Raw genomic sequence first — 27,614 nt, 5'->3', positions numbered from 1 at the left:
AATGAAGAACCCAGCTTGAAGCACTCAACGGTCTGTGAGAACCTCCTGGACCTCACTCAGACCTGATTACTTTAATCACCTGATAAAGCCACATAAAGGTTCTTTAATTAATATTTCATCCGAAAGGCATATCTGCCTTCGGAGTACTCCCAGACAGGGATCGCGCTCACAAAGACAGCCTTTTCCCCTCCTGCATCACTTCTTTGTGACTCCAGAATGCAGAAAGAGCCAGCCAAATATATTTTAGCTTGAAGCTAACGGAGACTGATGCTGATAACATGAAACGGAGTAAAAACAAACTCAGGACAACACTTCTAGTTCGGCGCTTATTCAAGGTGGCACAGGATCAGAAGCCTCGTGTTGGTTTGTCTTTGTATGGAGTACACGGCTGGACAAAGGAGACGCGGATCATACCAGACGACCACCTGCAGAGTTTGGAATCATTTTTTTGGGACAGTTTTGCTGTCGTTAGCTCTCAGTTGCTATGAACGTCAAGCTACATATCAGTGGCCGGCTCGTTCTGCATTCCGGAGTCACAAAAAAACATCACAATCAATAAGACACTTGTTTGTGTTGCAGTGTTCACTTTTTTGGGTGAAGTATCACATTAAAATGAAACGGTCTGCACAGCACAACAATGTTTTATCCACCAGACTGTACCACAGGAGCCACCGCAGCACAAGACAGAGAAACTAAGTTCCTTCAGCGGAGCACCGCAATAAAAACACGCAGCTGGAAAGAAGCACACGACATTCATGGGGTTTCATCGATCATGTGAATAATGATTTACTGCTGCGTCCTGATTAGAGGTCTCAGGTTACTGATCAGATGTGAAACAAAAACAACAAAATCAAATGGAGGAGCAAACAAGTCCAGCTGAGTGATTTCACTCCAAACTGCATCTTCTGACTTCCTTTAATCTCACTTTTCATTTTCCACACAACATTTGTCAGGAGAATTGATCAGACGACATGTAGGTCTTAATTTGCAGGTCAGAGAAGTTCCTCCTCTCAGTCAGGTTTTGTTTCTCCCTGCTGTGATCGAGGGTGAAGCCTCCAAAACCAGAATATATCAGGTTGTGACATTTCCTGAAGGATTTCCTTCACAAGCTGCGTTTATCAATGACTGCTCATTTGTACGCAGCGATCAGTGAGGAATAAATCACACGTGTCTGGTCGGGGGCTGATTCCTCCGCTCGGAGGAACATCGGCTTCTTCGCTCCGTTGATGAATGAGGGTTGTTTGTTTGTTGATAATGCATAATTAGACCCTTCAACTAATCAAGTCATCACTCCAAATAAATAGAGTAGAGCTGCTTACAGCTGATTGTTTTTACTTACATGGCCCTAATACACCATCATAAACACATTCTGTCATACTTTAAGGCTGTACTATGGAAATTGGAAATCTGTGGTTCATATAAATTTATATCTATGAGAGAACGTCGATTGGCACATTAAAAACAAAACAGGTCTGCGATCTTTAAGAGCACAAAACTCTACTTTGAAAAGTAGGACAGTTTCCTCCTCTCAGTGCGTCCGCGCTCCTTCACAGGTTGGCTTGAGGCGTCTCCCCAAGCTTAACACCAGCACTGGAGGTCAGAGGGGTGCTTTGATGCTGCGTGCATGGAGAGAGCTCTGCACACCGCGCTAGCGCTCTAGTGGTGGAGAGCCATGGCTCTCAGCATCAGACGATCAGTCAGAGGGGAGTTTGGCCTCATGGCATCACGCTCCACCACCAGACATCTGGGGGAATCCAGCACAGCACAGACAGAACAAAGAGATGAACACAGATTCAGTGAGACTACAAGCTTTGAGGCTAACCTGATCAATAATGAAAGAGCAACATGGTGCACAGACGGGGGATGTTGGTTACATAATACCATTCTTATGTATGCACATGGAAAGACAACAACTAAAGCAAACCTGAGTGGACGGCAGCCCCAACAGCAGCTACGACACAGAATCAGGCCTTTTCCCTTTTATACTGTCTAAGGCACGCACACACACACACAAAACACACACACACATCCTATATTTGGATGAATCCCTGTCGTGCTACCTTCCCAGTTTCTGGTGGTGCGTATCCTCTGACTTCATGGTTGCATGAATGAGCAGTTGATTGAAGAGGTCCCTCTGCAAACAGTGGACAAAGCCATTAGTAAACACCAGACTTGATGCCGCCTCGCTCTTCTTCAGTGTTGTGTTGTATGTACACCGTTGCACCTTGGGGAACCGTTTTCTGCACATAAAGAACATGGAGCACATCCAGTCCATCAGCATCCTTCACAGAGATTCATTATTCATATCCTGGTGCACCGTGCTCTATGACTGGAAAGCTGTAGCTCTTGTGCGAGAGACATTCTTCACATCTGAGCAGTTTTCACAACAACAGGGATTTCTCTTTTACTCGAGAAAACAATTCAGTTTGAAAGCTGGTCATTCGAGTCCACTGAGAGTAAGACCTCACGTGTACATAAGGCAGGGTGGTGCATTCTGGCGCTTCCCCGTCCTCATTAGTCCCTTGACTGGTCTGACTTTATTTCCATGGGACTCACCTGTGCATCGCTGCCCCCTATACCAAACATGTGGTAGCGTAGAGGGTACAGCAGCTGCACAGCTCGGGTGTAGTTTCCCTGCTCGTACTCCATCATGGCCTGGCACATGGGCACGCCCAGCGTCCCGGCCAGCTGATGCTGCTGGTTGTCCCCCGGCTCTCTGGGAAGAAAAGCATTGAGTTGAGAAAAACCACGTCTTCTCCTCCGACTCCTGTGACTTTCACTTTTAGAACTCTCTTAACCTCAGAGGTGGAGGCAGACGGCCGCCCACCCTGAGCCTGGTCCTACACAGGGAGAGTTGCAGCACGTTTTACCCTTGCTGCCATCACCAGGTGCTGGCTCCTGAGGGAATGTTGAGTCTACAAGTAACATCATAGAACCCTGTCTAGACCAGCTGCCAGATTCACCAATCTGTTCTGAAGAAAGATCTTAAGATCTAAAATTAAGAAGTTCTAAAGAGAGTTCTTAAGTGCACTTCCTCAATATCTTCTTAAGAACAGCACCACCACTTATGAAATTCTTTATTTTTCGTACTGAAGAACTTCTTAAAATACGTCACGAGTGTATGCTGCATCGCATGCACCGCAACGAACGCTGACGTCAGCATCATCAGTTAACAATGGAGAGGGAGAAAAAGCAGTCCAAAAACTTTTCAAAACAGGAGCTGGAGGTGATGTTGGAGGAAATTGATTCAAGGAAAAAACTACTACTTGGGAAAATTGATGACATGGGAGTAACAGCTGAAAACAAGAAGAGGGGGCGGGCCAAAGTGGCTGAGGCGGTCTCAGTGGTGGGAGGGACGCTGAGAGACGGGCAAGGAGTTTAGAAAAAATATGATCTTAGAGGCTCACCTTTTCACCGAAGCAGTTTAAGACAGGTCTGGGTTGTCTTAAACTTGAGAAAAAAAAATCAAGAAAAAAACTTAAGAACTTTGATTTCAAGAATACCATTTTTTTCTTAAGTATTTTCCTAAGACGAAAGACATGAAGAAAGTTGTGAAATTATTTAAGAACCTTTTTTGAGAAGATCACTTTGTCTCTATTTCTTTCTTAAGACTTAATTTAAGAAAAAAGTGACACTTAAGAAGATTTTTTTTCTTAAGAAGGTTTTGTGAATCCGGCCCCTGCTCTGGAGTAAAGTGGCTAAATATTTATAGAAATTAAATGTAAACTTATGAACAACATTATTATTAAAAAAGCAAGAAAAAAAGACAAGAAGTTCACACAACTAACTGACTAAAACCAAACTGAATACAAATCATAAAGCAGTGGTGAAAGTGAGGCCTGCAGGGCGACTGTCCCCTGGGCCGGGGGCCACGAGCTGCAGCCGACAGTCGGGTGAGCTACAGCCAGCAGCCTGCTGAGCTGAGCCAGGACGAACCTCCACAATGGAGTGTGAAGGAGTGTGAAAGCGTCTGAGGAGGATTCACTTCACTGTCAGACCAAAGATTCATGTGTGTGGATAAACTGATGGTTCGAGTCACAGCCTTTGACTGTAAACTCGGATTACTGCAAAGTATGGATTATGGAAGACTGTGCAATCCAACCAATCCTCTGTCTTGAAGTGACACACTTTATGTGAGTGATGCATGTGGCCTGCCTGATGACTGAGAGTTGAAGAGTAGAGCTGAAGGACAGCGTCTTCATTCTTCACTTAGAAATCAACCTCTCAATCTTTCAAGAGCTGCCCCCCCCCCCCCCAAACTCAAATAAGTCACTTAACAGTCAAAAACTTGATGATTTAAATAAGAGGTTTTAGACGGCAGCTTTTCTGTGGGTTTGTGTTGTAAAGGCTGCTGTGGTCAGGATGCCGGAACACATTAGGAGCCACACAGCTCCACCGAGGCAGCTGCTGCTGGTGCAACATCTGCTGATGAGGGCGCACCCTGGTCTCTGAGAGGGACTGCAGCCCTGAATTCTCTGACTGCATCTGCTCCTCATCTCGCCATCCTACGCTCAGCCTTGTTTCTTTCTCAGTTTTATATAAGGCCTGGGTGGCTCTTACGTAAGGCTGACAGTGTTGAGGTGTGCAGTGAAGGGAAGAAACAGTGCAGAAATTACTTAGCAAGTTCCTGGAGGCCCTCCAGCAGGCGCCGAGAAGCACTGGTCTCTTTAGCTCCGAGCGACACCATGAGGAAGTGGAGATCATTAAATAAGGTCACGTGATCATCTGTGTGCGGCAGGGTCACCTGGAGCAACTCCTGCCAACGCTTCTTCACAGACACACCTAACATGCACACACACATCATGTTTACAAATGGAGCAGGATTGCAAAAAGTAGGAAATATATGAGGTGTTTTGTTTTAGATTGAAATTGCTCAGAAGTGTGCAGCCATTTTCAAAACTCTACCTTAAATCACAGATCGACAGGACAATGAGATGATAATTAAGAGCCTACTAACACCAGGTGATCAGTGTGGTGCTCAAGCATGTTTGTCCCTCAAAGTCTGGTTCTTCGTCTGGTTGAGCTCTCAACACCAGGTCCAGGCACAGTACACACCCTGGCCCCAGCACCGTGTAGAAGAGGTGGGCATGGGCATGAAACATGACAGCGACCGGGTGTGCCAGTGCTCATATCGTGAGCAAGCTCAGCCAGATGGAGTCACTTTATACTGTATATATATATATATATATATATATATATATATATATCAAGCAGCATTACAGTGAAATAAGAATGTGAGGGTACTTAATGTGTGTACTCAGTGTGTGTGACAGTGTGCACAGTAGACATTTTTACTGCTGTCCCCCTCCTGTGGTGAAATATCAAGACGACCCACAGGATTCTGGTCCAAACAGCAGGCTCATAGTCCGGCTCAGTGGTGCTGTCCCACACTCGGACCCAAAGCAATGACAGAGCAGGCTTATCTTCAGTTAAATTCGATTTTGCCGTCTTCCTTCAGTCTCGATGCAACTCACTGACAAATCAGTGTCATTTTGAACACTTCTAAACGAGCAATGAGATGAGTTATTTCCTGAATTTGAATCAAATGCAGATCAGTGGCATCCAAGCTAGCGTGTGATAGATGGCCTGGAGGATCGGAATTCCCCTTCCTCATTTCATTGGTGCAGGCAGCAGTTCCAGTTAGTTCCCACATAAGCTTGTATCTTACCCTCCATTTCCAATCTGTAGAGCAGCGAGCTGGCATCTACAGTGTCCAACATGGATCCTGAGACTTTACACCGTCGGAGAATCTTAGAAAAACAAGGTTAACCTGTAAAATTTCGCCTTTTAACACTAAAGAATGTAACAGTTAACTGCCTTCACCAGGGATTTATTGCAGTGAGAGAAAAAAATCATGACATATTATGTTGAGCTAGAACCCTCAGATGTGAGGAGTAAAACATTGATGAACTTCATCTCCCGTCATGTAAGAATTGCTGTTCCGATGCATGACAACACTATGTAACAATGTGGAGGACATTAAAGAAGCTTTACTTCAAAATGATCTTCTATTTTTAGAGACTGTGAATGAAATAATCATCAGCTTTGCTTTGGCAATGTGCTGGGCTCTCTCACATGCTCACGCTGGTCCTGACATCCACATGCTTACACTTACCCTCCCATCACACATCAAGCAACACTTTGCTTTTAGGCCCTATCACCCTGTGTGCTGGCGCTAACAGCTATGCATTAAAGCTGCGAAGAAAACATCCCACAAACCTGAGAGTCAAATATTTGCAGGGCGGCTTCATACTGCCCCTGTAGTGAAGGAGGAGGAGGAGGAGGAGGAGGCGGCGGCGGCGGCGAGAGAGACAAATTGGAATAACTTCAGACTTGAGAGATAAGCTGGTTTGATAGATGCATTGCACGGATGCAAAAACAAATTAATCTTGCAATATAATCATCATCAACAATCTAGACTTCAAATTACCCCGGGGAAAAGATATCATAAATACAAGTCGCACAAACAATTCCACTGCCAACTGTGTGCTTGACTGAGAAAACTCATTATATTCTTTACCTTCTCGATGAAGTATAGCGCCCAGTGCCAATAGTTGTGACTGGCCAGCATGTCAGATACCTGGAATTAAATAAGAGATTTTTGAAGTATTTTTCCTGGGGCTATTTCAACTTCAGATTTCATTCAGGGGACCCCGACAAAGACCGAACTGTGCCAGGCCACTCAGATCTGCCTGATGTGCTTTTCTGAAACTAACTCTGTGAAAGTGATTATACCTGCCAGTCTTTTTCTTTAGCCTCCATAAACTTCAAGCCCTTGTCCACTTCTGCTTTCATCTCATACACATGGGCTAAAGAGTGAACGCACCAAGCATCGTCTGGCGTCAGAGCAAGGCCCTGCACAAAGAGAAGAAATACAGATACAGAAAAAAAAGGAGTTTTTCTCGCCCTGGAGACAGATGGCAGTTCAGAAATACTGGCTTGCGTAAGTCGCCGTTACCATCGATCACGCTGTTTCTAATGCTGCACCATTTTTTTCAAGCAACCCTCATGTCGCCACTCATTTGTATACATTAGATATTCAGCAGAGAACCAGGGAGAGCTCTTTATTCCTGGTCTTCAACAGTAAATTACCGGCCAGAACTAAATAACACAGCCAGCAAAGGCTCAGACACCTCAGAGCCACGACAACGGAACATCATCATCTGCAAATGATGGAGGCTGCGTCAAGTTATGGGAATCGCTCCTCACTGTCAGCTGGCCTGAGTGGAGAAGTACTAAGCTCCCCCTCAGTGCTGCTCCTAGATGATTTAAGTGAATTAAATTGAATCATGCACCACAAAAGAATCCTGCTGGAACGCCCACATACTCTTCCAACATTCAAACAGCTAAGGAGCTTTTTCTGGATGTGGTTAGTTGTGGCTCGGCTGCATGGCGCTAAAGCAGAGATAAACCGTCTCGGTTGGGTGCTCTGCTAAAAGTACAGGAATAATAAGCAGGACTGGCAAATTGACTGGTTAATTTGGCTTAATTTTTATCACTGTCATAAATATGATGATTAATGAATAAAGGACAAATAAAATTGGCATAATGAATCGCACCCTTGCCTCTGCAACCCATGTGTGGATTCAGCTTGTAGCAGGGCAGAGAGGAACCAGGGGAGGGCAGGAATGCGCTTCAGCTGCATCGAATCTGCTGGAAATTAGAGGGGGAAAGACGACGACCCCACGCATCATTGGGCTCGCTGCGTTGTTGAGCCAAACAGTGATGGAAGCAGCCCAGCTTAGTCGTCGTGTAATTGTGGCCTGGGAGGAGCTCGAACTCATGTTTTCGATTTTTACAAATCATGATTTCAACCATGTATATTTAGCTCTTTATTTATTCAAACATGTCTCAGAATGTATTTGAATTGAAATATTTCAAATGCTTCTCAAGGCCAGACTTTGTGTGAGTTTGAATTCGAGTAATTAATTACAACATAATTTGATTAAATTCTGAAATAGATCGACATCTCTCATACCAACTCGTCATATCTATGAGCTCCTTCTAGTCTCCACTTCTGTCTACATCAAAAGTGAACTCTGAGCTCTGTGTTTGTTGATGAATTCTGTTAGGAAATCTACGGGGAAGGGCAGGATGTGTATTCTCTGATTTGTACATTCGTGTTTTATGCATTGCCTATGAGAACCATACATATACAATCTCATAAATAATGGATCTAAAAACAAGCACTGGGCAACATCATGCACCACAGACATTCATGGAAGAGAATCTTACCTCCTTGGCTACTTTCTCAGCCTGGTCATAGAAGCGAGTCTCCAGGAGGCCGAAGGAATACAACCCTTTCAGATAGCTGAGAGCATAAAGAGTTAAGTAACATCCAACAACAGCAGAAGGACTGCCCTGAAGCGCCAGTATGATTATTAAAAACAATCATTTGATTACGCTCACGGCGTCTTCTTATTCTGTCAGCATAGACGCTTATACTGTCACTGAGAGTGCTGTGTTGGAAAACTGTTTTTTTTTCTACTCTGTAATGCAGAAATAGCGGAAAGATGTTTCTGTACGGCTTTCATGTTAGCATTGAGTGTTAAAATATTAATTAAATTCTGCTCAGCCTGACTCTTCTCTTTACTTTGTGTGTGGTACAGGGAGGGATGTGGAAGAAAACGTTAATTCACACTCCTCCAAGTCGCTCCCCAGAAAGAGCATGCATGATTGCAGGATGAGAACCAAGGCTCCCCCTGCAGAGCGGAATGGTCCGATCCCCATCCACATCTCGACACAATTCTTCACTCTCTCTTTACATTCTCATAAAGAGCTCTCTCCTCCACCACTGCGCCACCACCCACATAACACTTCTGCACTTGCTGATGCCCAAATTAACATGGTCTATAAATATCCACACTATTAAACTTGGAGAACTCCTGTGTGCGCTGAATAAAGAGTGTGGCCTTCTGTACCTGGACAAAGGTAAATGTGGCTTCCAGTGAGGCAGCACTCGCGCCACCGAGTCCCTCATCTGGGTTTGGGCTCCTACGTAGAAGTAGCCATCATGAGCAAACTTGAGGGCGAGTAAATCAGTGGGGTGATCGACCAGAATGTCTTCCCATACGTCACACGCCTTGGGGAAATTTCTAGAAGACAACAAAAAAACAAAGCGGCAGTTGTGCGAGGAGCGATATTCTGAAGAATTCATAAGACAATTTGTTCAGGAGAGGAGAGTATAAGAATAAGAGCGTCCTCCAAGACCGTAAAGTGAGAGAAGACATCCTCGATACGGAGGTGTACCCCTCCACGTGAGGAGGAGATACGCTGCGGATCCTCCCCACTGGGAAAAACAGTTACAAGAGCGGGAGTCTGCCTGTTGAGACCTGCATGCACATCATCAACTACAGCCTGGCTGAAGTCATTTAAAGCAAAACACTGACTACAATTGAGGTTTCAATGATCAATGATAGTAAATGAGCAAAATTCACCAGTAGTAGAAGTAGTAGTAGTAGTATGAGTAGTAGCAGTAGCAGTAGTAGTAGCAGTAGTAGTAGTAGTAGTAGCAGCAGCAGTAGCATTAGTAGTAGCAGTAGAAGTAGCAGTAATAGTAATAGTAGTAGAGTCTTCATCAGGTGTGAAGTAAGTGCCACCGGTCAGAAGTTGTTCAGCTCGCTGGGCCGGTTCTTTTTAGGAACTGGAACGATGCGTGATGTCTTCCATAGGGTGGGCACTTTCCCGAGCTGCAGACTCAGGTTGAAGACCCGTTGTAGCGGCTCCCCAAGTTCAGCAGCACAGGTCTTGAGGAGCCGGGGACACACTCTGTCTGGTCCTGCTGCCTTTCATGGCCGAAGCTTCCTCAGTTCTCCTCTCACCTGGTCAGCTGTGAAGCGAGGAGGGGGTTGTGGAGATTGTGAGAAGGGGAGGGGTGGAGCAGGGAGGGGTGGAGGGGGGCTGCTCAGACGCTGTGGAGGGGGAGGGGCGGTGGGCCATGGAGTAGGGAGGAGGCTGCTCGGCTGTTGCAGAGGGGGAGGGGGGCGTTGGAGGGTGGTGTGAGGTGGACTGTCTGAACCTGTTGAAGAACTTGTTCAGGTCATTCGCTCTCTCCACCCCTCCCCCCTCCGTGCTGGTCCTGGCTTTGTGGCCGGTGATGGTATTGACGCCCTCCCAAACCTCCCTCATGATGTTCTCCTTCAGCTTTTGCTCCACCTTCCTCCTGTAGGAGTCCTTTGCCTCCTTCAGGCAGCGTTTCACCTCCCTCTGTGCTGCTCTCATCTCCTCCTTGTCCGTTGTCCTGAAGGCCTTCTTCTTCCTGTTGAGGACATCCTTGACTTCCTGTGTTATCCATGGTTTGTTATTTGGCTAACACCGAACAGTTTTGGTGGCGGCAACCACGTCTGCACAGAAGTTGAGGTAGTTTGTGAGACAGTGAGTCCTCCCATCTATGTCCTCCTCATGTGCACCCAGCAGTACATCCCAGTCTGTGGTGTTGTAGCAGTCTCTGAGGGCCTCCTGCTGCAGGAGTCCATCTCCTGATGGTGCGGGTAGAGACTGCCTGTCTTTTGACCAGGAGGGTGTGCGTGCACCAGGTTGTCGTCCGACTTGCCCAGTGTGTGTGGGGGGGGGGGGGGTGACTCTGTATGCCTCCTTAACGTTGGTATACAGTAGGTCAATCGTCCTGTTCTTCCTTGTGGGACAGTCAACAACCTGATGGAAAGCGGCCAAGGTAGAGTCCAGGGTGACATGATGGAAGTCTCCAGAAATGATCATGAAGGCCTCAGGATGTTGGGTCTGCAGCCGCGCAGAGACACTATGAATCCTAGTAGCAGTAGTAGTCAGTTTTATCCTCCAGGTTGGAGGGCGGAGTGCAGTGCTGGTCCCTCCGGTCAGACGCCTCCTCGACGACGAACCCGCTTTGAGAGCAAGCCCATGAGTTCCCCGGCCAAAAAAACGTACTTAAATGCAACTCATTACGAAATCAAATAGCAAATATCATATCACGATGAGCTTTGGCAAATCAACTAAACCCACCTTGTATTGAGTTTCTTTATTTTTATTTTTTTAGTAATTGAAGCATCTCTGAAAAGATCTTGATGTAATTTGAAGTATGATAACAATCCCAGTGAAAACATCGGGACACCCCAGACCAGTCCTAAATCTGTCAACGTTACAGTTTCTGTCCTCAACTCTAAAATATCCGTCTAAAGCACAATTTTTAATAACCCTTTTCTGCTTTCAAAAATGCTCTGTAAAATGTACTATCGTCATTTTATGGTAAAAAATCAGACAGTTTGACCACCTGATCGCCTCGTCCGAGCAGCATCACTGGCAGACTTGGAGCCACTGAACAGAAGTTGTTTTTGCTGTGAATTACAGACAATCCATCCATCCATTGTCATCTTCCACTTATTCCTACACATTAAGGGTCGCGGGGGGTGGAGCCTATCCCAGCGTCAACGGGCGAGAGGCGGGGTTCACCCTGGACAGGTCGCCAGTCCATCGCAGGGCCGACATAGAGAGACGAACAACCATTCACACTCACAGTCACGCCTACGGTCAATTTAGAGTCTGGATTAACCTGGTCCCCTCTTGATGTCTTTGGACTGTGGGAGGAAGCTGGAGTACCAGAGAGAACCCAGCAGGAACAGGGAGAACATGGAGACTCACCCAGAAAGATCCCGTGCTGCAGCCGGGGCTCCACCCACAACCTTCTTGCTGGGGGGCCACAGGGAGGACCACTGCACCACCGTGCAGCCCCGAATTACAGACAATCATGCATTTTAATATTTTTCGGTAAGCATATCCATTCCCTCCCCTCCTCTTTGTGCGTCTGTCAGCATATTTTCTGATGACATATTCATGACCGATGCAGCTCCGTAGGCCCATTTACCTTTGGCTCTGAAGTCTCTGCAGCATTTTGATAAATGACAAAATCCCTCTGGCACAGAAATGTCTTCCAGATGAAATCTTCCAGCTCTGGCTGCCACCTAGTTAGTCTGAATGATTCCACTGAGCGGCTTTGCTTCTGAGAGGAGAGTCTTTGCCATTTAGAGACGAGAGTTACAGGATCTACAGACCACTCAGATCCATTCATACAGTCAAGAATGGAACTGACAAACTGCACTTAAGCGATCATGAAAGTGTTCACTAGTCACCAAACTTTGCACCAGAGCGCACACAGCAAACCAAATCTTCCTTGGTTTTCTTACTCCACTGCAGCCTGAATGACTTAATTAACAGGTCACAGTAGATTCAGGGGCTGCCAGCCAGTGCGTTGCTGCTGGGGAATGTTGGTACTGTGTGGTTCCCATCCTCGGAATCCCGATCGAAGGAGGAGAAATGAGAGAGACAGGGAGAGAGAGACAGAGAGAGAGAGCGAGAGAGAGAAACTTCAGCAGGCAGGAACACATGGGGTTGTAGAGGAGAGGAGAGCAGGGAATACATTGTCACATATAATCCAAGACTACATGCCCACAGCCTGAGGAAATCCCTTTCAATGAATTGGAAATTCTAGTCAAGTACAAGATAGCACATCATTATTCACGTTATGAACACTGTACTTACATGTTTGAGACTTTATTTTAAAATTACATGCAAATTAGTTTCTCAATTGTTTCAATCAGGGCAGGGGGAATTCTACTGCTCAGTCTTTTCAAACCTGAGCTTAGCTGGCAAGAAAGTGCCACACTGACAGGCAGCCATGTTCAAGGTGAGGCTCTCTGCTCAGCAGAAAGGCTGAGCTACGGAACACACCAGCCACTTCTCTCTCACTTCAACACTGAAACCGTAATTGGAGCTTTTAGACACAAAACAAAACTCCGTCTTGCTGCTTAATTTACATTTCCTGTACCCTTCCAACCTGTCTGGAGCTTACCCGTACGAGAGGAACTCCAAAGCCTGGACGTGAAGCCTCTCTCGGGGCGTGATGTCTTGGCTTTTGGCCAGCTGCACTGCTGTCCTCACAGCGTTGGCCAGACTTTCGTTCAGACGGATAGAGCTCGATGTTGCCACCAGCTCCAGGCCCGTACTGATCACATGGCCCATAACTACAGGGAAAAAGATAACACTAGTCTTTTCTTTTATGAATTTCCTAACTTCAAATTGAGGTCATATAAATACCAGGGCACTCTGACTGCCTTTATTGCTTAAACGAGGCCCCTGACTTTCAGCTTGTTTCACCAGTGAAGAACCAAATGAAAGATTTTCACTCACTTTCCTTCAGCGTGTTCTGATGACTGCTGAAGTGATACTGCACACAAAAAGTGTCTTCTCCCTTTTAAGTACTGACAAATAGTGTCTTGAGCTCACTGAGATATTTTCACCCTCCTGCATCACTTCTTTGAAACTCCAGAATACAGAAAGAGCCAGAAACACATTTTTAACTTGAAGCTAATGAAGCCTGACGGCTAACAACAGCAAAACTGTCCAAGACGTCAGTTTACAAACTCTCAAGCGCATCGTCTGGTTTAATCTAGGTCTTCTTTACAAAGACGTTTCCTCAGAAATCCACAAAAACTATGATGGTAAAAATTCAACCATAAGACTTCTGATTCTGTGCTGGCATGGACAGGCACCACACCAGAAGTACTGCAGTAGCTGAGGTGTTTGTTGGCTGGCCGACTGGATAAAGGACACGTGGATTTTGGGGCGGGGGAAAAATTTGATTCTTATATGCAACCTGATACGAACCGGAATAATTCCTCATTGATTCATAAATTTAAAACATCAATGTTTTAAAATTCTACTACCATGAAACGAGCAGAACCAAGCTGGCGCAGCAGCAGCAGCTGATGGCCAGACAGCTGACAGGGCGCACTGAAGTGGAACAGGGCTGCTGAAGGGGCGGCGCTGTGAAGGTCCTGTTGTGCGACTGTAACTTCCCTTCTAGCAATTCCATCGGTGCGCAGTCCCTTTACAGTTGAGAATTTCCTCATTTAAAATGGCTACGCAACAAACCAATAAACTCAACACCTGACATGCATGATGGGTAATTCAACTGCCAAAATAAAGAATAAGGTAAGACGACCGGGAGCAGCTCACTGTGCGCTGCTTATGAGGCATTCAGAGAACATCAGTAAATTCGAATGTTTACTGAATACCAATAGAGTGTGCGAGGTGTTTAGGGACCATCTGTTATATTTGATCTTGCGCTAAAGTGACTTCATTCCCGTCCTGCCGGTGTCAGTTGTATCTGAAGGTGGCCTCATTGCTTGTTGTAAATCAATTCGCTGTAATAATAAAAAGACGGCGGGCCAGAGTTTCCCAGCTTTATAGGATGCGTCACTCATTGATTTATCATGGAATTTGAAACCCCTGAATCCTAAATGAACTGAAATGTTGGGAGCCTGAAGACTGACATCCCGCACTGTGGGTGGATTACACCAGACGAAGCCGAAGTTCATTCTACATCCTGGAGTGACAAAGACGTGACGCAGGGATGAAAACTGTCATTGAGAGTTCAAGACACCTAGAGACAAAATCCATGTTTCGGGTGAAAGTATCACTTTAACTGCATACCAAAATGGAAGAATTCTGGTGATTGACCTGAATAATCACTCAGCCATCAGAGCCCAACCACATACGATGAAAATGTCATCAGGAACTTGAACTTTGACCCTGACATGCGAGTGAGCTGCTCTGCAATGTGTCACTGTGAGGTGGATGCAGTACGTGCTGACGGCGTCGCCTGACAAACGCTGCCTTCTGATGACCGTGAAAGCTTCAACCAGGACATCAGCAAAGAATGGATTATCTATTCTTCACAAATTAATCATGTTAATCCCAAAGCTCTGTTTGTTCCATAAATGATCAAGATGTCTGCAACGATTCCATGGTCTTATCTTGCCTTTGCACATTTGAATCTTTATTTGCAGTTAAGTCATTTCGCAAATTGTTCCTGCAATCACCAGCAGAGCAGGACTGTGGCATTTATGGCTGGTGGTCCCTTCTATTTATGAGTACATCACTCAGGTTCTGAGACCCTTGTTTCACATTGCTTAATGAACCAAAAACATGAGAGACGGCAGTGGAGCTTTTAAGGTTGTTGCTCACTCCGCCTGCAGCTGAAAGACCTTGAAGGAACTGACCTCTAGCTTGTTTACTGAATACAGATGACTTCTTCATTTTTAAACAGGCTATTTTTGTAGCATGTAATTTTAGCACTCTTATCTTCATCCCTGTCTTATTATCTTGACTTTTAACGTGAATTTTGTATTGTCTCCTTTTCTGTTTTTTTCCCCCTCTTGTTCAACCCTTTGAAAGACATGTTTATACAAACAAGAAAAATAGAGTGAGTCTATGTACTTACCAAAGTCAGGGTCAGCTGCCTTGATCGCAGCCATGCACCCATCGACTCCTCCCAGGCTTTCATTGTTACGCCACTTCACATACTAGCAGACACACGGAGATTGTGCTCAATTATATTCATGCTTTTACTAAAATATAAATGGTCAACATCAATGTGGAGGGGGCGGGGGGGGGGGCAAAGATTGAGTGACGTTAAAGCTTGTAGCATCATGGTAAATGGTAGAGCACTAAATTTAATGTCTTGCTTTTCTACCTTTACAATGTTGCTTCATTCCCCGACACACACGTTTGTAATATCTGAGAGGTTCCCTCTAAAATGTCCTCACTCTGCTGGATAAAAAAACATGTCCTGGTCCTCACTATGTAGCAAGTGTAAACACACACCTCATCCTAACGTTAACCATCAAGATAAAGTAGCTGAGTTTAACCACAATCTAAAATAACTTGAAGTTTCAGGGACCAGCAAAAATGTCCTCTATGTTGTTAAAAATGTGTTCTGGACCTCATTTTGTAACAAGTACAAGAACACACACACACACACACACACACACACACACACACACACACACACAGTGGAGGCTGCCATCCAAGGGTAGTCATAAGAGGAAAATAGGAGAGGACGGGATCAAACCAGCAACACTTCTATTACTGGACGTCCACTCAAACCATTTGGAGCTTCAAGTTTGAGAAGAGTCACTTTACAGTTCTTGACAGGCAACACACCCATTTTATCACTGGGCCGAGCCCCCATGTACGCCTCCTCTCAACTTTAGAGGAAGCTGACCATTTCAAATGGTTGTACTACAACGTAATCCATCATTTTGAACCCTCGTCCATGTGGCCTGCACCCGAGGCTCCTTGGCTTGTTGGAACCACAGTGTTGTTCTGAGTCTGGTTCTGGACAGCTGCTTCGAGAGCGAGGCAGCTGCTCCTCAACGCTGCAAATCATATGTCACGCATAAAACTTCTGTTCCCTGAAAGAGAGCAAGGGGATATCCCAGGCCCACTGAAGACACCTCTATTCATGCCTTGAGAGGCAAATGACCTGTGGAGACGTACTGTATGTGAGGCCCCACCTGCCCCGATAAGTCAAGTCAGGTTTATTTGTACGGCGCCAAACCACAACCAAAGTTCTGTCCTGACTCTGTCCAAGTAGAGCAGGTCCAGCACCTCCCTCCTTCAATGAACCTCCACCCAACAATTCTCCATCAGCAAGCACATCCTGCAACAGCAGCCACCAGAACCTTCCTTTACCAGACAAGAAGGTGGAGCAGATCCAGGATCAGTGGAATTGGCCATGTATGTATTTGACTGGTTGGGGAGAGAGCAGGAGGGCGGGGCACAGACAAAGACAGATAATGGAGGAAGACAGAGATACAGACGGAAAGAGAGGGACAGAGATAAAGAGGGAGAGGAAGGGAAGAGACTGATGGACAGACGGGGACGTGAGCAGGTGGAGCTACGGGTGGCAGCTGGAGCCTCTTCAGGTCCAGCAGCACCTGGGATCTGGGATGAGGGGAGCCTGAAGGCTCCGAAGAAGAAGATGAGTTAGTAACACATATGAGTAGAGGAGGACAGAGGAGAGAGAAGCCCAGTGCATCATGGGAGATCCCCAGCAGTCTGAGCCTATAACAGCAGATCTAAGGGCCAGCCTAAGCAGTCCTGACTATAAGCCTGATCAACAAGGAAGGTCTTAAGTCTGCTCTTAAACATAGAGAGGGGGTCTGGGTCCTGGACTGAAACTGGGAGACGGTTCCACAGGAGGGGAGCCTGATAGCTGAAGGCTCTGGCTCCCATTCTACTGTTAGAACTCTAGGAACCAGCAGGAACCCTGCATCCTGGGAGTGAAGGGTTCTAGCTGGATCATAGGGGACTAGGAGCTCTGTCAGGGATGAAGGAGCCTGATTGTTGAGGACTTTGATGGTAGAAGGAGAATTTTAAATTCTGTTCTGAATCTGACAGGGAGCCATGCAGAGAAGCCAGTCCAGGATAGACCTGGTCTCTGCTACCAGTTCTAGTCAACATGCAGGCAGCAGCGTTCTGGACCAGCTGGAGAGTCTTTAGGGACTTATTTGTCCAGCCTGGTAGGAGGGAGGTGCAGTAATCCAGCCTGGAAGTGACAAAAGCAGGGACTAGTTTTTCTGCATCTTCTTGAGCCAGGATGTGTCTGATCTTAGTGATGCTGCGTAAATGAATGAAAGCAGACCTGGAGATCTGCTTAATGTGGGAGTTAAAGGATCCTGGTCAAAGAGAACTCCTAGGTTCCTTATGGTGGTGCTGGGGGCCAGGGTGGTGCCATCCAGGGTACCTGTCTCATCAGATCAGGTGGTCCTCAGGTGTTTGGGCCCAGCACAAGAACTTCAGTTTACCAGAGTTTAATAAAGGAAATGATGGTCCTCCATGTTTCCTGTCCTTCAGACAGGCCTCCAGTTCAGTCAGCTGGTTTGTTCCATGTGGATCATTGATGAGTTCAGCTGAGTGTCGTCTGCATAGCAGTGAACATTAATGGAGTGTTTCCTGATCATGTGACCTAGAGGAAGCTGGTACAAGGTGAAGAGGACTGGTCCAAGCAAAGAGCCTGGTGCCAGTGACATGTTCCAGTCTGTAGAAGGATATGGTGGTCAATGCTATCAAAAGCTAAGTACGAGGTCATTGCAGGTCATAACGTTGATTAGTGCCGTTTCTGTGCCATGATGAACCCTGAAACCTGACTGGAAAACACCTCTCTTCATGCCTTGAGAGGCAAACGACCTGTGACCCGAGTACGTGAGGCCCCACCAGCGCGGATGAGCATCGCCACGGTCATTCACTGAGCCCAGCCACGAGGCGGGCGGGAGAACCAGCTGTTGGGCCTCCTTCCTCTCCTTCAGGAAACAGAACATTTCGAGCGATTTGTTGTTATTCAGATTCCCACAAATATCACGCCATCATGTTAATGGGTTTTCAATAAAAATGATCAACTAAAAATTAACGTTGCTTCTTATATCACACGCCATAGGCTAATGGCAACATCAGTCAAAGCGATCATAATTACTTGATTTTAACAATCCTGACGCCCTTTGAGGTGAGAAACACACACACTAGTCATCTGTGTGACCTCTGGACAGCCGCAGACCTCTATTTCTCCCCACCCTCCACCTGTGGTGCTCATCAGGCCTGGTGAGTGTCCGAGTGTGCACTCGTTACATCCAGAATGACACGTTGCTGCTGCAGGGTTGATGAAAGCAATGACCAATAGCAGTTATCCCTGAGGGGTAGGAGGGCGAAGTGGGCGGCGGCCATCCCTTTGACAGCAGCCTTTCCCCGCCTTCATTTTTTTACTGTTTGCTTTTCAAACGGCCTGTATGCTCAAAGCTGAACCAACATTTGGGTTTTTTTGCAAATTTTTTCCAACATTAATAACACCTCAAGTGGCACAGAACAAATCACAGTTCAGTACACGCCAGCATGGCAACCCGTGAAACAGTTGTCGTAATGTCGCGTAGCAACCCATCAGACCTTTGAGGGAATTTAAACAAGTAACCAAAAACTGAACCGCGTTCACCTTGCATCTTTTTATGTGGTATAACCGGTGTGAGACGCAGGCTTTTTGTGAATCCAAGAGACAACAAATAAAACACAATTTGTGCAGTAACTCGCAATGCAGAATTGTTTTTCTGCTTTTCCATCTCTCAGGTACTGAAGATTTTTGACTGGCCCTAACTGAGGCAGTATAGAATTAAATTATAAATATGTATAAAGCTGAAATTATTGATGACAATTTGAAACCAGCAACCAAAAACAAAGTGACTGAGTAAATGTTTGCAGCCCCCTGACAGCCCTGAAAAACTCTGGTTTTTAAAATAAAATGCAAATTGGAGGCACTTCCAAATTCAATTTTCCAGATTCAGAATCCAAATAAGCTCCTTTTCCACTGTGTGTGTGTGTTTCTGTGTCTGTGTTTCACAGTGTCTGTGTTTCACAGTGTGTGTGTGTGTGTGTGTGTGTGTGTGTGTTCTTGTACTTGTTACTTGCTTACCTGGGTGAGTATGGCGTCGTAGAGTTTGCAAGCCTCGTTGCTGCTGGTGGACAGCGGAAGCCCCTCGGCCCTCCAAGCCTGAAGGGGACAGAAACACTGGACTGCTGACTGCTGGCAGTGTGAACGACTGCTCACACACACAAACACACACACACACACACACACACACACACACACACACACACACACACACACACACACACCCTTGTACTTATATCTTTGTGAGGACTTTCATTGACCTAATTCATTCCCTAGCCTTCTCCCTAACCATCTCAGCTGACTGCCTGATTCTAACCTTGACCCTAAACCTCGCCAGAACCTGATTCTAACCTTGACCCTAAACCTAACCAGAACCTGATTCTAACCTTGACACTAAACCTAACCAGAACCTGATTCTAACCTTGACCCTAAACCTCACCAGAACCTGATTCTAACCTTGACACTAAACCTAACCAGAACCTGATTCTAACCTTGACACTAAACCTAGCCAGAACCTGATTCTAACCTTGACCCTAAACCTAACCAGAACCTGATTCTAACCTTGACACTAAACCTAACCAGAACCTGATTCTAACCTTGACCCTAAACCTCACCAGAACCTGATTCTAACCTTGACCCTAAACCTCGCCAGAACCTGATTCTAACCTTGACCCTAAACCTCACCAGAACCTGATTCTAACCTTGACCCTAAACCTAGCCAGAACCTGATTCTAACCTTGACACTAAACCTAGCCAGAACCTGATTCTAACCTTGACACTAAACCTCACCAGAACCTGATTCTAACCTTGACCCTAAACCTCACCAGTACCTGATTCTAACCTTGACCCTAAACCTCACCAGAACCTGATTCTAACCTTGACACTAAACCTAACCAGAACCTGATTCGAACCTTGACCCTAAACCTCGCCAGAACCTGATTCGAACCTTGACCCTAAACCTCACCAGAACCTAATTCTAACCTTGACCCTAAACCTAGCCAGAACCTGATTCTAACCTTGACCCTAAACCTCACCAGAACCTGATTCTAAACTCGACCCTAAACCTCACCAGAACCTGATTCTAACCTTGACCCTAAACCTCACCAGAACCTGATTCTAACCTTGACACTAAACCTTGCCAGAACCTGATTCTAACCTTGACACTAAACCTAGCCAGAACCTGATTCTAACCTTGACACTAAACCTGACCAGAACCTGATTCTAACCTTGACCCTAAACCTAGCCAGAACCTGATTCTAACCTTGACCCTAAACCTCGCCAGAACCTGATTCTAACCTTGACCCTAAACCTAGCCAGAACCTGATTCTAACCTTGACCCTAAACTTCACCAGAACCTGATTCTAACCTTGACCCTAAACCTCACCAGAACCTGATTCTAACCTTGACCCTAAATCTAGCCAGAACCTGATTCTAACCTTGACCCTAAACCTCACCAGAACCTGATTCTAACCTTGACCCTAAACCTAGCCAGAACCTGATTCTAACCTTGACCCTAAACTTCACCAGAACCTGATTCTAACCTTGACCCTAAACCTCACCAGAACCTGATTCTAACCTTGACCCTAAACCTCGCCAGAACCTGATTCTAACCTTGACCCTAAACCTCACCAGAACCTGATTCTAACCTTGACCCTAAACCTCGCCAGAACCTGATTCTAACCTTGACACTAAACCTAGCCAGAACCTGATTCTAACCTTGACACTAAACCTAGCCAGAACCTGATTCTAACCTTGACACTAAACCTCACCAGAACCTGATTCTAACCTTGACCCTAAACCTCACCAGAACCTGATTCTAACCTTGACACTAAACCTAACCAGAACCTGATTCGAACCTTGACCTTAACCTCGCCAGAACCTGATTCTAACCTTGACCCTAAACCTCACCAGAACCTAATTCTAACCTTGACCCTAAACCTAGCCAGAACCTGATTCTAACCTTGACCCTAAACCTCACCAGAACCTGATTCTAACCTTGACCCTAAACCTCGCCAGAACCTGATTCTAACCTTGACCCTAAACCTCGCCAGAACCTGATTCTAACCTTGACCCTAAACCTCACCAGAACCTCATTCTAACCTTGACCCTAAACCTAGCCAGAACCGGATTCTAACCTTGACCCTAAACCTCACCAGAACCTGATTCTAAACTCGACCCTAAAACCAAGTCTTGACCCTAAAACGGCCCTTTGAAGTCGTGAGGACCTGCTAAAATGTCCTCCCTTTCCAAAAATGTCCTCACTCTGGTTGTTAAATACACATTCTAGTCCTCAATTTGTAGCAAGTACAAGAACACACACACGTCACATGACAACCTGAACGAAGTTGAAAGTCCGTTCAGGGCCACGTTCACGGGGCTCACGCTCGCTCAACAACGCTGCGCCGCGAGCCGCTCAAACGCGTCTCCGCTGCCACGCAAATCCTTTCACGTCACATTCCTGCCTGAATGACGTCTCCCTGAGCGGAGCATCTCCCCTTCGCTCCGCTTCCCCGCGGACCACAACACCAGAGTTGAGCAGGATGAAATCAACTTGGAGTTGGTTTGTGACACACGGATCTGATGACGGATCTGGTGAAGGGGGACCCAATTAACCCCTGAAGCCCCAGCACTGACCTGGCAGTCCCTGAAGCTGGACGCGTTCATTCTTGGGCCGCGGCTCTCCACTTGGCCAATAAACTTCTGCTTCGCGAGTTGTGAGCGACTTGATCAAAGGAAGTCAAAAATGACAACTTTCAAAATACGTGCATGTGGAAAATACGTTCGTGTTAATGACCTACTTTTACAGCATGATTGATTATTGGCGCTCAGTTTTTCAAATATCCATTTTGTTCTCGTGTTTGTCTGCTTATTAGGAGAATGGACAACATCAACAATTATGAGTCCCGATAATATTTCAGGCTTTTATTTTGTTAACTGTCCCGCCAGTAATCGGCACATAAACCATCCCGGAGTTTCCCCTGCAGTGTTAAATTGAGTCCCTGGGGTTCTGGAGGAGCTCCTAACTTCTGCTGGATAAATAAGTGGACGTAGTTCCAGGTCTCAGCTGAAGTTTATGTGGAAATATATCATATCTGCCTTTTTTATCATTGCCAGCAGGGGGCGACTTCCCTGGCTGGAAAGAGAGGTCAGAGTGCATTGAGGTCTTGAAAAAAAAAAAAAAGACTCTTCCTCTCGCTTAATTTATAGTCCTTATGTTATGTTCTCCTTTGTAGGTTTAAGTGGTTTTTTTTCTATAAATCAATTTATTTAATTACAGATCATTTAGAGAGACACACGCATGAGCGGCACAGGAATGAGTCCCCACCCAGAAACAAGGCTGTGCTGTTGAACGTCAGCGGATGAAGCAACACACACTGAGTAACAGGACCATTTCACCGCTGTCCATCTTTACAGTCAACATCTGCTTTATCATGACTGGAAAATATCTGGAAAGGACTCTAAGTAGCACAGCCTCAGGACACCTCCTGTAATTTGTTGGAATGTTTTCCAGTTTGTTAACAAACAATCAATGCTGGATTATTTAGTCTTGAAACGTCAATGCTGAATCTTTTCTTCAATCTCTTTTAACTCAAGTAAGATAATTGATATTGGGATAGTGGTCCTCCCTGTGGCCCCCCAGCAAGAAGGTTGTGGGTGGAGCCCCGGCTGCAGCACGGGGTCTTTCTGGGTGAGTCTCCATGTTCTCCCTGTTCCTGCTGGGTTCTCTCTGGTACTCCAGCTTCCTCCACAGTCCAAAGACATCAAGAGGGGACCAGGTTAATCCAGACTCTAAATTGACCGTAGGCGTGGCTGGGAGAGCCAATGGTTGTCTGTCTCTATGTGTTGGCCCTGCCATGGACTGGTGACCCGTCTAGAGGGAAGGCTGCTGGGATAGGCTCCACCCCCACCACCCTGGACAGGAGAAGATGGAGGGATGATATTTAAATGGTGGCGACACCTTCAGGCGACCTTTTTAACCTCTCCTGTCCAATCTTGATTTTAATTTCTCTTAGTTGTATGTGCAAACAACAAACACAAGCTTCAAATATCTTAACGTTTAGTTGTACGGTATACAATTCGCCAGCTGAAACCACACTTGTCACTTTCAAAGAATATTAACATCTTTAATGCAACAGATTCTATTGAGTGGCTAAAAGATACGGCAGAGGTTGTCATGGAGACCAAACATCACACCAAACACAACACGTGAGGGTTTGTGTGGTGATGTTTAGGTCACGAGTCCGTGTGGTCGTTTGTTCATAGCACTGCTGTTAACTTGGCCCTTCTGATGATTACATTTATGCTTCAAACATCCTAAAACTGGTGGCATAGAAAATAAATCTCACACTTTAGCTCACTGAAGAGCGAATTTCAACAATAATCCACAATCCAGGGTACAAATCCAGTTGGGTTTTGTTTGCGGTGACGCTAATTTACGGGTTGGCCCACAAAAAAAAAAACAACAAACAAAAAAAAGTCAGCCCTGCAGCACTCAAAACACGTTTGAGAGCGTGGTGCGGAGCAGTTACATCATCCGTAAATCCCTGTCCAGCTCCACCCCCTCATCTAAATATGGTCACATCCAGTTTTAAAAATAAAGGAAAAAGACAATCATGAGTTGTTGTGTATTGGTTCAAAGGTTGTTGGTTTTTTTCTTACTGCTCATAACTTTGCGTGTTGCTGTTTCCTGGTCTTTGAGTATTTTGTGTTTTATCTGTTGTATTTCTATTGTTGTAACTCTGCGTGGACCTCAGGAAGTGCAGATTCTACCCGTGCGGTGGCTGATTTGCAGGGTTGTGAGGCTGACGACGCCATGACCCTCGTGGCTAGAAAGAGACTCTGTAGAGAACATTTTAAAGAAGAACTGCATTGTTTTATTGCTGTTTTCAGCATACATCCAACACCCCTATGCATTTTTAGCTACATAAAGCATTTACGTAACAAGTCATGTGTCAACAGAACAGTTTAAAAATTAGGATCCATTTTCTTTACATATAGTACAGTTTTCACACGTTAATAAATATCAATACAATCATGTCAAACTCATCACACACCACCTAAAACAACAACCCTTAGAATCGCGGAACTCCTCTTTTTAATTCACAGCTCAAGTCATAAACATAGCCTCTAGTGTTTCTGTGCCGTCGGGCTACTTCATCTGATTGCACACCTCTTCAAACTGTCTGAGGGAGAATGACAATGAAAAAGGCCTCTTGTTGAAGTAGTTACACTGCCATATACTGACACAAGTGTGTGTGTGTGTGTGTGTGTGTGTGTGTGTGTGTGTGTGTGTGTGTGTTTGTATCCACCAACAGAAACGAGTGATGTGAACTTAACGGCCCTCCCATTAACAGTGAAACCAGCTTGGTTAACGAGAACATCACAACAGTAAAACACTGTACAGTAGGAGACGGGCGTGAACCTGGACAGACGGCTCCTTCCCCCACGAGTCCTTTACCATTGAACATTGTCAAGTATTTGTAAACATTAGCGGCCAGTGTGATAGACACGGGGGGGGGGGTACAGCTAATATATCGCCAGAAAAGAAAGAAACCTCCCTTCATGACAAATACAACACAACTGAGAAGGGTTCCTAATATTTTGGCCATCTCGTCAGAACGCCTTAGTGGATGACCAGAGCAGCTCAGAAGATTCCCAGTTTACAACCGTTACATTCATCATCACGTCCCTCTAACAGATGGGCTCAGGTGATGGCGCCCATCCAGATTCTGTCGCTTGTGCTGGCGTACACTCATAAACGTCTTCATATTTTCGCTCTCTTTAATAAGGAGTGCTGTTTGGTTTACAACAGTCTCATGATGTAACCGTGAACATGGAGCCGAGAACAGGAACTACTAGGGAGCCACGATAGTCCATTTTTATGCCGGTATCTCTTATGTTCCTGCTTGTTTGCTGATGCCGATATTATCTGCAATAAAACAAAAGTTGTGTGCAGTATGACATCGACCATACAGTCACACTGACAAGCACGCAGAAACAAGCTGAATTTGAAAGAGGAACGTTTGTCTCCATGTCTAAAACCTTTGGAAAGCCCAGAGGTTCCATCATAGACAACAACAATGAGCAAAAAATAAAAAATAAAAATCTTGATTTGCTGGGCTGATATGACACATGGAAAAAGTGACTAATAGCCACCAATAATTTTGGAACATCCCTAATAATTATGATATTCAAAGAAAAAAAGAGCGCTGGTATCAGAATCAGTACTGGAACCGAAAAACTCCACTGAGATTCAAGAAAGTCTGGACGACACAAACTAGTGGAGGGAGGGTTTGTAGCAGGGCTGCTGCAGTGGAACGCACCAGCGTGGTCACCGTCTTCCTCATGAATGGGCGGGTGTGTGTCTGTCCTCAGTGTCCCCACGACCAGGGTCGGTCTACATGCCTGACTGACACGGATGACTTATGGGTGCGTGTGTGTTATGCAAAAGGGCAGGATGATTGGATCATGGACTCTCTTTAGTGAACACAAAAATTAAAAAGGTTGTGTTAAAAGCAAACACAGAAAATAAATACATAAAACATGGCCATCATTAATGGATTCTTAGTGATGACTCACATAAAAACACTGAGGGCAAACAAGAGAAATAAAATAGCCTTCCATGTTATCTTTGTGGTTCATTAGGATCAGAATGTCAGTTTGTCAGCGTCCCTCCAGTCAGAGTGGAGCGACTGGAGACGTCCCTCCAGCACGCCAACGCCTCTGGAGGAAGTCCTTTTGTGTCTGGAAAAACAACAAGATCTTCGTCTGCTGTCAGGGTTACTGGTTCTACACAACTGTACACAAAACACAATTCTTTACAATTTCTTTACATCAGCAGGACCCAACTGCATTATTCCCTTTAGATAATCAAGAATGACACACGTCTGTCAATGTCCTCCCACAGGTGTCCCCTGTTTGAGAAGCTCGCTTCAGGGCTGCGATGGTAGACTTGGGAAGGTACTCGCCCCTCCCACCACAGCGAGAGCGCAGAGTGACCAGTCGGGATTGGCTCCAGGAGGACATGTAAACGTTGCAGGCTGGAACGTCAGTGGCAGCCATGGCGTGCGCGCGCGTGTGTGTGTGTGTGTGTGTGTGTGTGTGTGGACCCTTTACACATTCACTGCTGCAGGTGTGACAGTATTACACCAACGGCCTGAGTCAGTGTCCAGCACACTTGTCGGGATCCAACCCAGGACTGGTGGTGCCAGGTTCTCTCTCCTATCATGCCCAGTTGAGGTTGAAGCCTTTGGAGAGCATGACGGCCTCCAGGTCCTTGTCCTCTTCCTTCTCCCGAAGCCTCTGCTCCTCCAGGAGGGCCACCAGGGCATCGCGCTGCTCCACCACCTCCAACATCTCATTCAGGATCTGCTTCTCCTGGGCCAGCTCCTTCTCATTCTTCAGGTTGTCTGACACAGGCAGCAACAGGTCCTTAGCGACTGAAGCTCAACTCCAGCTGAGTGGGCTCAGTAAGATTTGTGCACCTACCTTCCACAGCCATTCGCTCCCTGAGCTCCTGCTGCAGCCGGCTCTGTCGGTCCTCCAGCTCCAGTTCTCTGGCACTGGGAACACAAAGAAGATGGACCGTTTAGTTATCAGCCGTGTCATCATTCGCTTCCGTTTCCACAACAATGATTTAACTTCCCAACATGTAAATAAGTTGTGAGGTTGTGCGACTGATACGGAATAACTTGAGATAATTGAAGGTGGGATGCAAGTGCCGATACCCTCTAATAACACTGCTGAAAAGTGTTTTTAACAGTGATGAGGGAAGTTCATTTATATCGGATCCGTCAAGGTTTTTCTTAAGTTTGCTTGTAGATGGATAATAAAAAATGTGCTGCATTATTCTACTGGCTGCATCATCAGGAAAATTGTCACTTAAAAAATGTAATTTAATTCTAATCTCGCAGGGTTTTGAGAATCACCACCTGCAGGGGCAAAGGTCACGAGCCCGGAGGGTGACCCCTCAGCTATCGATCAGCTCCACAGAACTTTACAGCAGTTTTTTTCAGCACATTGTTGTGTTTTGTTTTCTGGCCTGCAGCAAAAGCTTCAGTCAGCAATTCTAATCCATCAAACTGGTTGTACAAGTCAAGAAACAAAGGGGAGAAAAGAAAAGCCAGTATTTGTACACTGGCTTTGTAAATCTACAAGACACGGTTCCAGCAAGCGGAGTGGGGGGGCGTTCTCCTTCTGTTCCATGACTTTATCCCAGAGGTGCGGAGCTACAAACTGACAGGAAAGAAACTTCAATAACATCTCAGGTTTTATCTTCCCAACTCCACATTCCTTCCGTGGAATTGGACGTCCCCGCCTCCAGATCATGATGGCTGCACGCAGCTCGTCGCTCCCCGATCTTCAG

General features: G+C 45.9%; 2 protein-coding genes across 6 annotated transcripts in view; both read right to left on the bottom strand.

Moving 5' to 3' along the window:
- Positions 1 to 31: 31 nt before the first annotated feature.
- On the bottom strand, positions 32 to 21,966 carry ttc38 (tetratricopeptide repeat domain 38). Its single transcript, XM_086207641.1, has 14 exons — positions 21,884 to 21,966; positions 19,271 to 19,348; positions 15,254 to 15,335; positions 12,821 to 12,992; positions 8,922 to 9,095; positions 8,236 to 8,311; positions 6,736 to 6,855; positions 6,521 to 6,580; positions 6,220 to 6,258; positions 5,669 to 5,750; positions 4,617 to 4,782; positions 2,557 to 2,716; positions 2,061 to 2,134; positions 32 to 1,744 (listed from the first exon to the last, which is right to left on the bottom strand). Exons 1-14 carry the CDS (start codon positions 21,911 to 21,913, stop codon positions 1,657 to 1,659), a joined length of 1,401 nt encoding a protein of 466 aa, XP_086063767.1. The 5' UTR covers positions 21,914 to 21,966; the 3' UTR covers positions 32 to 1,656.
- Positions 21,967 to 24,471: 2,505 nt separating this feature from the next.
- The window catches only part of mical3a (microtubule associated monooxygenase, calponin and LIM domain containing 3a), a 65,895-nt gene continuing 62,752 nt past the window's right edge, over positions 24,472 to 27,614 (bottom strand). For all 5 annotated transcript variants that reach the window (XM_086208149.1, XM_086208147.1, XM_086208148.1 and 2 more), the window contains 2 exons: positions 26,738 to 26,811; positions 24,472 to 26,658 (listed from right to left, as the gene is read on the bottom strand). In XM_086208149.1, coding sequence (XP_086064275.1) covers positions 26,474 to 26,658; positions 26,738 to 26,811 — 259 coding nt within the window. In that variant the 3' untranslated portion in view covers positions 24,472 to 26,473. The remainder of the gene's footprint in view (positions 26,659 to 26,737; positions 26,812 to 27,614) is intronic.

Source organism: Aulostomus chinensis, chromosome 7, assembly GCF_037954235.1.
Source record: "Aulostomus chinensis isolate RoL2024-O1b breed Wild chromosome 7, RoL_Achi_v1.0, whole genome shotgun sequence".
NCBI classification, from domain to species: domain Eukaryota; kingdom Metazoa; phylum Chordata; class Actinopteri; order Syngnathiformes; family Aulostomidae; genus Aulostomus; species Aulostomus chinensis.
Note: the sequence above shows the minus strand (reverse complement) of the source record. Positions and strands in the feature narration are given on the sequence as shown.